This window comes from Vicia villosa, linkage group LG1 (genome assembly GCF_029867415.1).
Source record: "Vicia villosa cultivar HV-30 ecotype Madison, WI linkage group LG1, Vvil1.0, whole genome shotgun sequence".
In the NCBI taxonomy this organism is placed as follows: Eukaryota; Viridiplantae; Streptophyta; class Magnoliopsida; order Fabales; family Fabaceae; genus Vicia; species Vicia villosa.
The window spans coordinates 49,948,050-49,960,756 of NC_081180.1; the positions used below are offsets into that span (position 1 = coordinate 49,948,050).

General features: G+C 28.0%; 1 protein-coding gene across 1 annotated transcript; it reads right to left on the reverse strand.

The window, feature by feature from the left end:
• Positions 1–7,652: 7,652 nt before the first annotated feature.
• LOC131637323 (uncharacterized) lies at positions 7,653–12,376 on the reverse strand. The gene is made up of 7 exons (XM_058907923.1): positions 12,007–12,376; positions 11,857–11,916; positions 11,586–11,668; positions 10,763–10,827; positions 10,642–10,675; positions 8,008–8,078; positions 7,653–7,842 (listed from the first exon to the last, which is right to left on the reverse strand). The coding sequence occupies exons 1-7, from the start codon at positions 12,296–12,298 to the stop codon at positions 7,752–7,754; spliced, it is 696 nt and encodes a 231-aa protein (XP_058763906.1). The 5' UTR covers positions 12,299–12,376; the 3' UTR covers positions 7,653–7,751.
• Between the last annotated feature and the right edge of the window lie 331 nt (positions 12,377–12,707).

The following is a 12,707-nucleotide window of genomic DNA, read 5'->3' on the forward strand; positions in this document are numbered from 1 at the left end:
AGTAATGTGAAATCAAGAAGGAAATTCTAATATAAAAGTTAATGTGGTGTATTGATAGTATCCTTTTATTATAAAAGGTTTGAATAAATTTTATTTTAGAAGAGGGGCAACTTAAAAACGACGAAGGGAGAATAGAATTTCTTTTGCTTCAAAATCGACTTTCTAAATGGAGCTGAGATCATTTGACTTTGAAGAGGGGACTTTCCTCTAATTTTCCCTTTATCAATTTTTTTTTCTCTTCTTTTTGTTTACTTTTTTATAAGCAAGTCTCAAGTCAAGTCAGTGATGCCAATGATATGTTTCTTTTAAAAGAAGATGTGAAGAGAGGTTGCAAAGAAAGAAGTAGAAGAAAAAGGATGAAATTCTTCTATGTGCAAACTCCAAAGCATAATAAAAGAGAGACATAAATAACGTGGGACCCACCCCTATTTTGTGATCTAGAAGATATAAAAAAGTGGGGGACAACTTCTCTACCCATCACAAAAAGTTGGTAGTGTATCTCCAACCAATCACATGATTCCATTTCATTTAATACATGTAATTATTTATTAAAATAATACAAATATTTATTGTTTTCAAAGTATTTTACAAAGGTAACCTTACCCAATTTTTTGAGTTGGGTAAATAAGAATTCACCAAAATATTTCATATTTGAAAAATAATATTTATACACCATTTTTGAAGTTTAACCGATTTAAATTACTTCAGAAATGTTATTTTTTGGAATATTAATGCTAGTTTTATTTCTATTAACTTATTTGGTAAATAATTAAGGTTTTTAGAAATATTTTTAGTTTTATTTTAATTAAAATTTTAAAAATATAAAATAATGTGTTGAAATAATATGATAGTGGATAGTTTGAGGTGGTTATTTTTTATTTTCATAGGAATATATAATTTTCACCTTTTGATATGGAACAAATAATTACAATTTTATAAATAACTTATATTTCTGATTATTATTTTTTCAAGGCATTTTTTTTTCTTTTCCATATATCAAATAAATGAATAATTATTTTTCAACTTCAGGTTTTCAGGAATCTTTTTTCTAGCACCAAAACAAACACCCTAAGTGTTTTTTGTATTATTTTAATTTTTTTAATTATGTTAGTTAATAAAATATTATAACTTGGTTTATACAATTCAGAGTTTGATTAATATATATTCTGACATAAAAAAAAATAGTCTTATCATATATAAAGTTGTTTAATATAGTTCGTGTTGAGAATAAATACAAGTGTGAGTGTGGGAAAAATAGTCCGCATTGGATAGGAATGTGGTGACGAATATTTATAAGTGGGAGAACCCACTCACAAGAATGTCCGGAAATAAGAAATGTTCCTTGCTCGACCTTTCCCCGATTGTTGCGTTTTGCGCTGACAAATGGTATCATGAGTCTTTGATTCGAGAGCATCGTGGAGGCATTGTAAAATCCACTCACATATTACCTTAAGGTTTTAAGTGGAGAAATGGTGTGTCTCCCACAAATATGTGTTGCTCAAAAAATATCTCAGAAATAAGAAATGTTGCTCGACCTCCGATTGTTGCGCTAACCGTTCATAACTTGCTTAATTAATTTTCAAACATAAAAATATTAAATAATAAAGTAAATTTGATTAATTGAGGATAAAAATTAGTTAATATATTTATAGATTAATGTCAAAATATAATATAATAATATATTTTATTTATTAATAAAGTAGTATTTAGTAAATAAATTATAAATAAAATAATCAATTAGTAACATATATTACGTGGTTAATACAAATACAAAAGTAAAGTTGGTTAATAAAACAATTTTATATTTATACAATATTATTTTATTAGAAAAATAATGTTCACTTACGGTAAATAGGGTATAGCTTTTGGTATCAAGGTAGCATAGCTTTTATATATTTATTTCTATCGATGCCCTTGTTTTCCTTTCACAAATCACCCACTAAAATAAAAGCTTTCTCATGTATGTGCTAATAGAGCATCATAGGGAAATATCTTTATCATTGTTTATATCATTAGATGTTGACCCGCGCGTTGCGCGGAAGACTTTAAAATATTTTTTATCTTAAATTTTTTAAAATTATAATTTATTAAAACTACAGTGTATAAATTTAAGAATTTTAAAGCATGCTCTTCTATATTTTTATTTATTTTATCTTTTGCATATAATATTTAGAATTTCTTTGAGTTTAAAATTATACAATTTAAAATAAAGATGTTGTCAACAATATAGATACCTAATTTACTGAAATAAATATTTTTAATTTTGGATTAAAAAGGTTGGATATAATACTTATTAATTAAATTTTTTATTGATGTAATTTTACCTATAATATATTGTATAAGATATCAAGAAAACAAATTCGAGTTATTAGTGAACTGAGATGGATATTTTTGTAGGTCTAATTCTTTCCATTTTTTAGAGCAACATTGTAATATATTATTAAAATTGTTAATATGATATAATTTATTGGACAAAAGAATTTAGGTCATATTCAATACAATATACTTCAAATTTGAAGAAACTATAATGATATATTTTATTTATTTTTTATAAAAAGTAGTTACATATATAATTACAATAAAATGACTACTACAATCAAATTTAAAAAACTAAAATTTATAATAGACTAAGTAAATAGTCAAATAAAATAAATAGGAAAAATATGAAGAAAGTAATTTCAATATCTTAATATCTTAATCAATTTTATATCTTTATAGATATGAAAGATTGTGAAGCTTCGTACATACGATCTCTTGCACATTAGTTTAGGCTATTTACAATAGAGTTTTCAAAGTGTTAAAAATAAGTATATTATATACACAGATTAAATTTTCATGTGTTCAGTTTTTTTACATTGAGGAGATGGAGAACATCAACTCATTTGATTCTCATAAACAATAATTTCAGTAGAAACAAATATTGAGTAGACTTATTATTTAAGTGTCAGTACATAATTACACTCTACCCAGAATTACCTCCGATCTCTTGCATTTACCTATTTCAAAGAAAATATAATTTTCATTGTTTCTTGCAATATCCTATCTACCTTAAACCTGCAAAAACATACAATGTATTTAACATGAAAATAAAATAATTTAGTATGAGATTTAATAATAAGATAAACTAATCTACAAATTATTTTTGAAATAATTTGCACAACTCATTAAAATACACAAATCTTTAAAACATAGTAATGAAAGAAGAACTTCGGATTGAAGTTGTTATCGATAATAGACATAGTGAAAAATTCTAAAAAATAGTGAATAAGTGAAATGGGTATAGAAGTGAATAAATAATGAATGTGGGATTAAGGGTGTTTATAAATGTGTGGAGGAATGCAAAGGGACAAAAGTAATTCAAAGGTTTATGTTATAAATTTATCACCAATTAATAAAAATAGTAATTAATTAATTTATTAATTAAATTTTATATTAATGTAATAAATGAGTGAATGATAATAGATAAAGAATAAACTCAAAAAATTAATGGATACTCCACCATTTTTTTTTAAACAACACTCCACCGTTTTAACAAAATTTATTTAGTAATAAAGAAAATTAATTTGGAGTTAGTGTGAAAAAGTTGAAAAAAAGAGTAACTATAAAACTGATCACAAGCTAGATTTTTAATATGAGAGAATCAATTAATGATGGTTAAATTTTGTTTTAATAAAATTCATAATTGTAGCATTTATTATAATCCACCGTTTTTGTTTTATTTAGATTATACTCCACCGTTTAAAAAATTATATACTCAATATTATACATTAAATTAATGACAATTATTTGATTTTTTCTTGGAATAATATGTAGCGATTAGTTGTCATTACATTTATTATAATTAATTCAAAATTTATAGTATTTAGCCCACTGGTTTAAAAAATATATATGCTCAACTATTATGCCTAAAATTAATAACAATAATTTTATTTTTTTTCTTTTAATAATATGCAGTGATTGGTTGTCATTATATTTATTATAATAATTAATTCAAAAATTATAATATTATTTTTATTAATAAATAAAAAAATGAATGAAATAAGTAAGATTTTTGATTTTTGGTTACAATATTAAAAATTTACTAATATTAGAATTAAATCTTTTTATAAAATTAATTAATTAATGATTGAAAAAATGAATAAAATAAGTAAGGTTTAGATATGAAAAATTGGTTTTTAAAACTCATAATTTTTTTTAATTTATAAAATATTATTAATCATTTATAACAATAGTTTGAATTTTTTTAAAATTAATAAAATATAAAATTATGTTAAATTTATTTTTATTTTTGGTTGTCATTATATTTATTAAAAAATTATAATATTATTTTATTAATAAATGAAAAAATGAATGAAATAAGTAAGATTTTTGATTTTTGGTTACAATATTAAAAATTTACTAATATTAGAATTAAATCTTTTTATAAAATTAATTAATTAATGATTGAAAAAATGAATAAAATAAGTAAGGTTTAGATATGAAAAATTAGTTTTTAATACTCATAATTTTTTTTAATTTAAATAAAATATTGACTTAATTGCAACTTTGATCCCTTATTTTGTCTTTTTCTCGATTTTAGTCCCCTCATTTCTAAAACCACGATTTTGGTCCCCCTTTTGAATTTTCTATTGAAAAAGATACAGGAATAGGAACTAATTTTGCAGAAAAAGGTAAAATAGGGGGACGAAAATTGCACAGAAAACTTAAAAAGGGACTAAAATAGTGATTTTTAAAATAGAGGGATCAAAATCAAGAAAAAAACAAAATAGGGGGACTAAAGTTGCAATTAAGCCTAAAATATTATTAATCATTTATAACAATAGTTTGAATTTTTTTAAAATTAATAAAATATAAACTTATGTTAAATTTATTTTTATTTTTAAATCTAAAATAAATTAAATAATAAGGACTTTTAATTTTTTGTTAAAAATTACTTACATTTTATTTTTTTAATTTAAATAAAATATTATTAATCATTTATAAAAATAGTTTGAATTTTTTATAAAATTAATAAAATATAAGCTTATGTTAAATTTATTTTTATTTTGAAATCTAAAATAAACTAAATAATAAGGACTTTTAATTTTTTTGTTACAGATTACTTACATTTTATTTTTTAATTTAAATAAAATATTATTAATCATTTATAACAATAGTTTGAATTTTTTTAACAAATAAATAAAATATAAACTTATAAATATTATATATTATATATTACATATTTATATAATTATTATTAATATTTGTGGCTGAATATTATATTATATTATTATTATGATTATTATATTTATTTATTTTTAATATAGAGTTAAATTAGTAAAAGTCAAAATTAAGATTTTTGTTTAAATTTAAAATGAAGGTGACATGTGGCCAAATTTTGTTTAGAGAAACTACCAAGGTGACATGTGCTAGGGTTGTCATCATGACAATCTTGAATTTATATATATTAAGATAAGATGTAGCATAGTGAGTATTATCAATAATATGATAAAATATAATATCTTTTTTGGCTAGATAATAAAGTATAAATTGAAATTTTTAAATAATAAAATTACAGCAAACTCCAAATTAAAATTAAAAGAAAATGACAAAAAATATTTTAAAATCTGAAAAACAAAGACCAATTTACATATCAATTAATTAAAATATTAATTAATTAAAGGTAATAAAGTTAAATGATATAGTTAATATAAAAATAATTATATTACTTACTAACATTTTAAACAATTTATTTTACTTGCTTTTAAAATATCAAATTATTTAGATAAGGGTGTTTTTGTTGATTAGTTCAATCACTCTACTCCTCTCTTTCTTATTTTTCATTCATTTCTTTTGTTATAAACAATAGTGCAAACTTATCATATTTATCATGTAGGTCTCTCTTACTAACTTCTTTCTCATCACTTTCTCTCTTTTCATCTTCTTCTCAACACCAAACAAACCCTGTAGAGGGTCATATTCCCATTTTAAACATGCCTTTTTTATATAAAAACGAAGCTATTTTGAAGGTAAACTCAATTTCAATCTTAATATCAAACACACCTAGTCTTTTTTTCTTCTGTGTCAAAAAACACACCTAGCCTTATTTTCGCTGTAAATTCAATATTTTCAACGGAGACTTAGCTAATGAGAAAAAATCTTCCTTCCCTTTAATATTTTTTTCCCAGTACCAGGTATTATCTCTCCTTAAATATAAGAATTTTTTAACAAAAATAGAAATTGACATAAATATTTTTAATATAAATTTAGAGAACTGAGAAAGTTGATTGAAATATTAAGTTTGTTAACTATTATATGATTTCACAAATTTATCTTTAAAAAGAAGACAATCGGTTAATATTTGAATATTTAGAATAAAGTATAGAAAACATATGATATAATTAAAATATATGAGTAAAAAAGTGTATCTCCTAAACTATCTCCTATTTAATGGTCAACCTTTTACAATATTAAAAAATTGATTAAAAAAATCCTCTAAAAGATATTAAGACGAACGAACATCCTCCCGCATATTCCCACTCAACTACAGACATTAACTAATGTCGAATTAATGAAATCAAAAATTAAAATTTAAAAATTACATTAAGTTTAATAATAATATTTGCAATAAATTAAAAAAAAAATTATATTTTTGATGAAATTAAACTCAAAATAAACCAAATTAACTTGAGCATTAATTTAAAATTCATTTTGACAATTAACTTTAAAATTTTATTCATGAATTAAATGAATAAGAGTTTTAACTTAAAACTAAATTCATTATCTAATTTTAAACATTCAACCTGCTCTCTTTTCACAAGAGTAAATAAATTAAAAGGTCAAATTCCTTTTTAAAATATTTAACTTTTCAATTACTACCACCACTTATTCGAGTAAATAAATTAAAAGGTCAAATTCTTTTTTAAAATATTTAACTTTTCAATTAATACCACTTGATTTCATCACACCAAGTTGTTTGTGAAAATGATTCGAATTCAGATTTAAAAAGATTTTTAAAAATTTAAAACCCAACTTTTAACAAATGAAGTTAAAATCATTTCCAATCCTAGATTGAACAAAGTTATATGACTTTTGGAATTAAATTACCTAAAACAATTAGGTATATCTAAATAAAAAATCCTCATGCAAGGGAAAGGCAAATATGCAAGGGAAAGCAAGGGTATAGGCAAAGGAAAGCAAGTTATGGTCCTAATGGTTGACTGAGCTTCTAGGTAGACCTATCTCAATTCTAGGTAGACCTATCTCAAGACATGTGGCAAATGACTATAATTTACAAACATTAAAAAAGAGTTTAAGCTGACAAATAAAAATTGTAGATAAAAGCAACATAATATTTCAATTAAATTTTTTTTTATTGCATTAAATAGTAGCTACGTCACAATTTTGATCACTTTTGAATATCCTTCTTGTTGATTAATGTTGCTTGACTTGGTTTTCTTAAACCATCTATATCTAATGTGAATGTATTCAAATTATGGTGACAATTTTGATCACTTTTGAATATCCTTCCGGTTGATTAATGTTGCTTGACTTGGTTTTCTTAAACCATCCATATCTAATGTGTATGTATTCAAATTATGGTTGTATCAAAATTATGGTTGTATCAGAGGATTGTGCTTTGTGTCCTGCCGTTCAGAAATTCAGAAAACATATAAGAAATTGAGAATGACATTTTTTTGCAATAGTGGGTTTGATAAATAAATGACTTACTAAGATGATAAATAGTTTAAAGATTCTGGAAAATCAATACATTAGTCCCAACTACTTTTACTTCTTCTTTGAGCTTTCTTATCTGATTGCACTTTCTTGCTTTTGAGGCGTTTGTGTTCTCCTATAGCAGCCCTTCAAAAGTGCACATTTGATTTATCAGTGTACTTACAAAACATGCCCTTCACCATCAGGTAATTCTAATGTTAACAGATTTGGCGAGAAAACTGACGGCTAAATAATAAAATGTATTTAACCTGGAGAATAAAAGGAATATATTAAAAAGGGGAGCGCTCTTACAACTTTGCAATCTTCTTCTTTTGCTCTTCTGAGGGAGGTGGTGGGACATAAGATGCTGCATCAATGATTTCCTATTTTTTTCCAAATAAAGCAAACATAAAAGCACCATGGTTATTTTTTGGGGAATAAGAAGTGAACATGCTTAAGTCTGTGTAGTTGAGAAGAGGGGAAGGGAAAGAAAGGATAGATAATTGAATTCTAATGTTAGAAACTACAAAAACAGATGAACGAGATGTGAATATTATTATTCAATGAATATGATGAGCATTAAAGCTTAACAATGAAAGGAATGTAATCCAGAGTCAGTGACTCCTATCCATAGAGATATTCTTTCCATGGTAGTCAAAATCTCGATCCCACTCGTAGGATCGTACGATTTTACGATCTTGCAACTCCCCACCGTGCCGGAAAATGACCAGAATCGTTTTTTGGTAGGAACGGACAGAATCGTAGTGATAGCACGTGAAAACGGTAGAATCTTCGTTTTTGAGAACTGCCGTTTTTGTTCATAGCCCCAGGAATCTGGGTTTGTGGGTCGGGTTTGTGACCCAGTTTCAGGAAAAACCCTAAAAATACTTCTTTTCTTATTAAATTTGAAACGTATCCTTTCTCCCTGACAATTAAATCGTTTTTGCCTAATTAAAAGGAGTAATTAATACCCACCCACCCTTTAATTCCATTAATTAATGGTTTATACAACTTCCCAAAATACATATTCTCTCCAATTCTCTCACACTAAATATCATTCTCACACAACAATAATCTCACTCAATATTCCACTCTCTATCTTCTCTCACTTTATAAACAACTTTAGAAATGAATATCTTCTGAAATTTTAGTTTTTTAAAGTAATTTTAGTGTTATTTGAAGTTTTTTTCCTACTAAATTATGTTGTGTCGTATGCATATTATTATTTATTAATCTATGAGCAATACATATGAATTTTTAAATTTGGTAGGATCTTACGATCCGTGTTACGATCCCCCGACTCACGATCTTGTTGCCCCTACCCGATCTTGCGTAGGATCTCGAGTCTGACTACCTTGATTCTTTCCTAACCACCTCAATAACAATCTTCCTGAAAGAATGGCACTTACCTGTTACCCCTCTCCCATAACTGAATAACACGGAATCAGTGTACACCGCACTAACATATTCTCTCCCCTGGGTCCCAAATTGTTCCTTGTGTAACCTTCCAGAAGCTAGGCCTATGTGTACTGGCCCAAATGATTAGTTCAGTAACACATGTGTGAAGTCCAGGTGTCCTATCATTGCCTCCCCCGGCAACTACAGCCTTTTCCTCAAGACTGACATTAGGGAACTGACTCTGCAGAAGCTCCTCGTCTCCCCAAGACGTATCCTCCACATTCCGGCTTGTCCATTTAAATAACCATTGTCTTGCCTGCTATCCAGCTTGTTGTATTTCTCTGAAGGCCAGCATCTCTTCAGGCTCCTCCATTTAATCAACTTCCAAAGCCTCTGGCAAGAGGCCTCAACTGCATAATCCCAATAGCTTTCTTCAGTTATGATATGTGGAACGCAGCATGAACTCTGGCAGAATCTGGGAGTTTCAGTTTATAAAATACAGCACCTACCTTAGCTACTATGGGAAAAGGTCCAAAAAATCTTGGAGCTAATTTTTTATGTATTCTTTTGGCTACTGACAACTGTCTGTGGGCCTTTGCTTAAAGAACATCCAATCCCATAGAACATCCAATCCCATTCTCCTAAGTCAAAATCACATGTCTTCATCTTCTCTTCTCATCAACATACCCTTTCATTCTGCCAAACCCGTAAGGTTTCTAACAGAAAAAATAGTGAATGCCCTCTCCCCGTACCTACTCCTATCTTCAATATATATCAATTTAACAGATTGGTCACATAAGCAAATTGTAACGAATTCTCAATGTGGCCCCTTTGTTGCCCTAAGGCCCAAACGCAATATCTGAAAGTCACCTCAACTCATTTTTCTTCACATTAATAGTTGGCTGGTTCCAAAAAAGTACAGTGGAATTTATAAGGAGGACATGGAAATCAACCAACTCAACATAAAAAGGAATAGACAGCCAATGAAGAGGGGGAAAATGAACCAATTCGCAAAGTCCTCCTAGAAATATTAAATTTCTCAATCAATAATTCAAGACATTATGACAAGTCCCTAGTCCTCAGAGAATCACAAATATAGTCAGTACCAAAACTCTTAGAGTTGGATTTACCACGACTGAATACCTGAGGATGCAGAAAATGAGTGAGATGTTTCTACCACCATTTCACAATCGTAAGCTGATATTTTACCCTATTATCATAGCTATCAAGACAAAGGATTATTTTGTAAACACAACCTTTCATTTAACAAACTCATCCCAACCCTAACACCACAAGAGAAGAAAAAAAATGTACTAGAATCCAATACTACTACCAGAAAGTAAATTTTTTTTTATATAGCTGACATGACTTCACAAATGCTGTTTTTCGCACTAAAAGATTTTAGTTTAAGATGCCGCCATTATGTAGGCGAACAAGACGAAAGAGCTAGAAAACATAATAATTTGCTGACCTACCAAGCAATGATAACTATCCTATAACAAAACCCATTCTTAGGTCTCACTGAAATATTTAAGCAACTTTACATACCTGAAGCTTTGCCAAAGCATCCTCAATATTACCCCTGAAGAAAAAATCGTAGAATAAGGCCTCTTACTTACAGCATACAAGGAAAAAGGTCAAACAAAATAACAGAAGGAGAGATGCAAACTTCTGAGTTCTAGTTTTGGTTGAAGAAATCACAAGCTCTCCATCCTTGTTAATACGGTTTTTCTCCTGAACAAGATCAATACAATTCAAAATTGTTAAAAATATAAGGTAGATGAGCAGTGCATGTAACACGCAATTTAAGCCCAGCTAGATATACACATATCTAGTGAAATAAACAAACATACAAACAAGTATATAACAATATGAGAAAATGGGTGATGCACTGACAGTGTAAAATAATTTTACATTGTCAATCAATCCCAACCATGCATTCAATCACTTCACTCTTTTATTTTAAAATCTTTTAAATGACATGGCAGATTGCTTGTATTCTATTGGATGACAGTGTAAAACTATTTTACACTGTCAGTGCATATCCATTAAACTCTAACAATATTATGTATTTCCTATAAATAATGGCAACAATACGAAGTTAAGTTGTAAGAAGTCTCATAAGCCAATTGTGACCCAGTTTGGATGGGCTTCTAGCTTATGGGAGTTTTTCAATTACAATGTACTTATAATTCTTTACCAATGGAAAAGTCCCTACTAGCTTACAAATATTTATCGAGAAGTAGAATGGGTGAGTTCAAGAGTATTATGGGTTTGAAGCATTGACAATGCGCAAACCCATCCCTTTTGTACTAAAAATTAACTATTATTTAGCAAAGGGGATAAACTCTAGATCACTTGGTCACAGAAGGTCCAATACCATGTCATGACTCATGAAACATTTCAAAAGATAATGAATGTTTTGAAATCAAACAAACAAACAGTTAATCGCATAACTTGGTAATGAAAATAAAAGATCATCCAACACAAACCATTTGCAAAATCTTCTCCCTGACTCTTTCACTTAGCCAATACGCATTTCCAACATTGAACCGCATATCAACCTTGGTGTTCACTGTCCAATCAGAAAGTATCACATTACATACAGCAACATACTAATGAGCCCCAACATCGAATATAAAACAAAGTATTACACATGTTTTTAGCCTCTGTAAAATTTACATTGAACACCATACCAAACGCATGTAGTTGTGTAATTCGCAGAACTATCAAACAGAAAATAGATAAATAACAATAAAACACCTTTATTGACATTCTGACCCCCAGGTCCTCCACTTCTAGCAAAGCTCACCGTTACATGATCTGAAACCAATTGAATGAGTAAATCAAAATCAAATACATGTTTTATAGTGAAGGAATGAGAAAAATGATGAAAAAACTAAAAAAACGGACCCAAAGTGATTTTAGGAATGGGGCCATTGTTATCGGCGGAGAGAGATCGATGTTCGGCTTCTTGGAGAAGCTGCTGAACCTGTGATAACCGGGAGGAAACTTTGTTCCCAGAATCTGAAGCTGAGGAAGCGCATCGAATTGCAGTGGCGGAGTGCGAACGCTTTGATTGAAGAGAGGGGAGGAAGAAAGGGCGAGAAAGGTTGCGAGTAACGGGGAACAAAAAGGAGGGGGGTGTGGGAGAGAGGTGTAATAGCAAAATCCCCTTCACCATTCTAGTGGTGATTGAAGCCATACCATATGTTAGAGTTTTAGTTTAGTTTGGTTTAAACCACGTCCACAATCCCAAATTTTCGTTTTGATTTCGATTTTCATTTCATGATTCTCTTCTTGGAATATTATTCGTGCACTTAAACTCGTTTTCTTTTGTAAAAAGAGAAAAAATAATATGCCATGATGATATTGTGAAAAAAAAAAATCAAATAACCAACATTAAAAGATAGATTTTATAAAAAAAAACCATCTTTTCAAAAAAAATTATATAAGTAACCAAGTTTGGGGAGAGCCCTACGCATAAGCGCCACTTCCATGACCTATATAAAGAACTTTTTATGAGTTTGCGCCACCCCATGTGGCACCTTAGTGCAACCCAAATTAGGGTTTGCATGGTGGTGGCGCCTGTGTACATATTTTGTACATAGAAG

Coding starts and splice junctions, on each gene's coding strand:
- LOC131637323 (XM_058907923.1), bottom strand. CDS start 12,298: ATGGCTTCAATCACCACTAGAATGGTGAAGGGGATTTTGCTATTACAC. Junction 11,917..12,006: donor CATTCCTAAAATCACTTTGG/GTCCGTTTTTTT, acceptor AATTGGTTTCAG/ATCATGTAACGGTGAGCTTT. Junction 11,669..11,856: donor GGGTCAGAATGTCAATAAAG/GTGTTTTATTGT, acceptor CTGATTGGACAG/TGAACACCAAGGTTGATATG.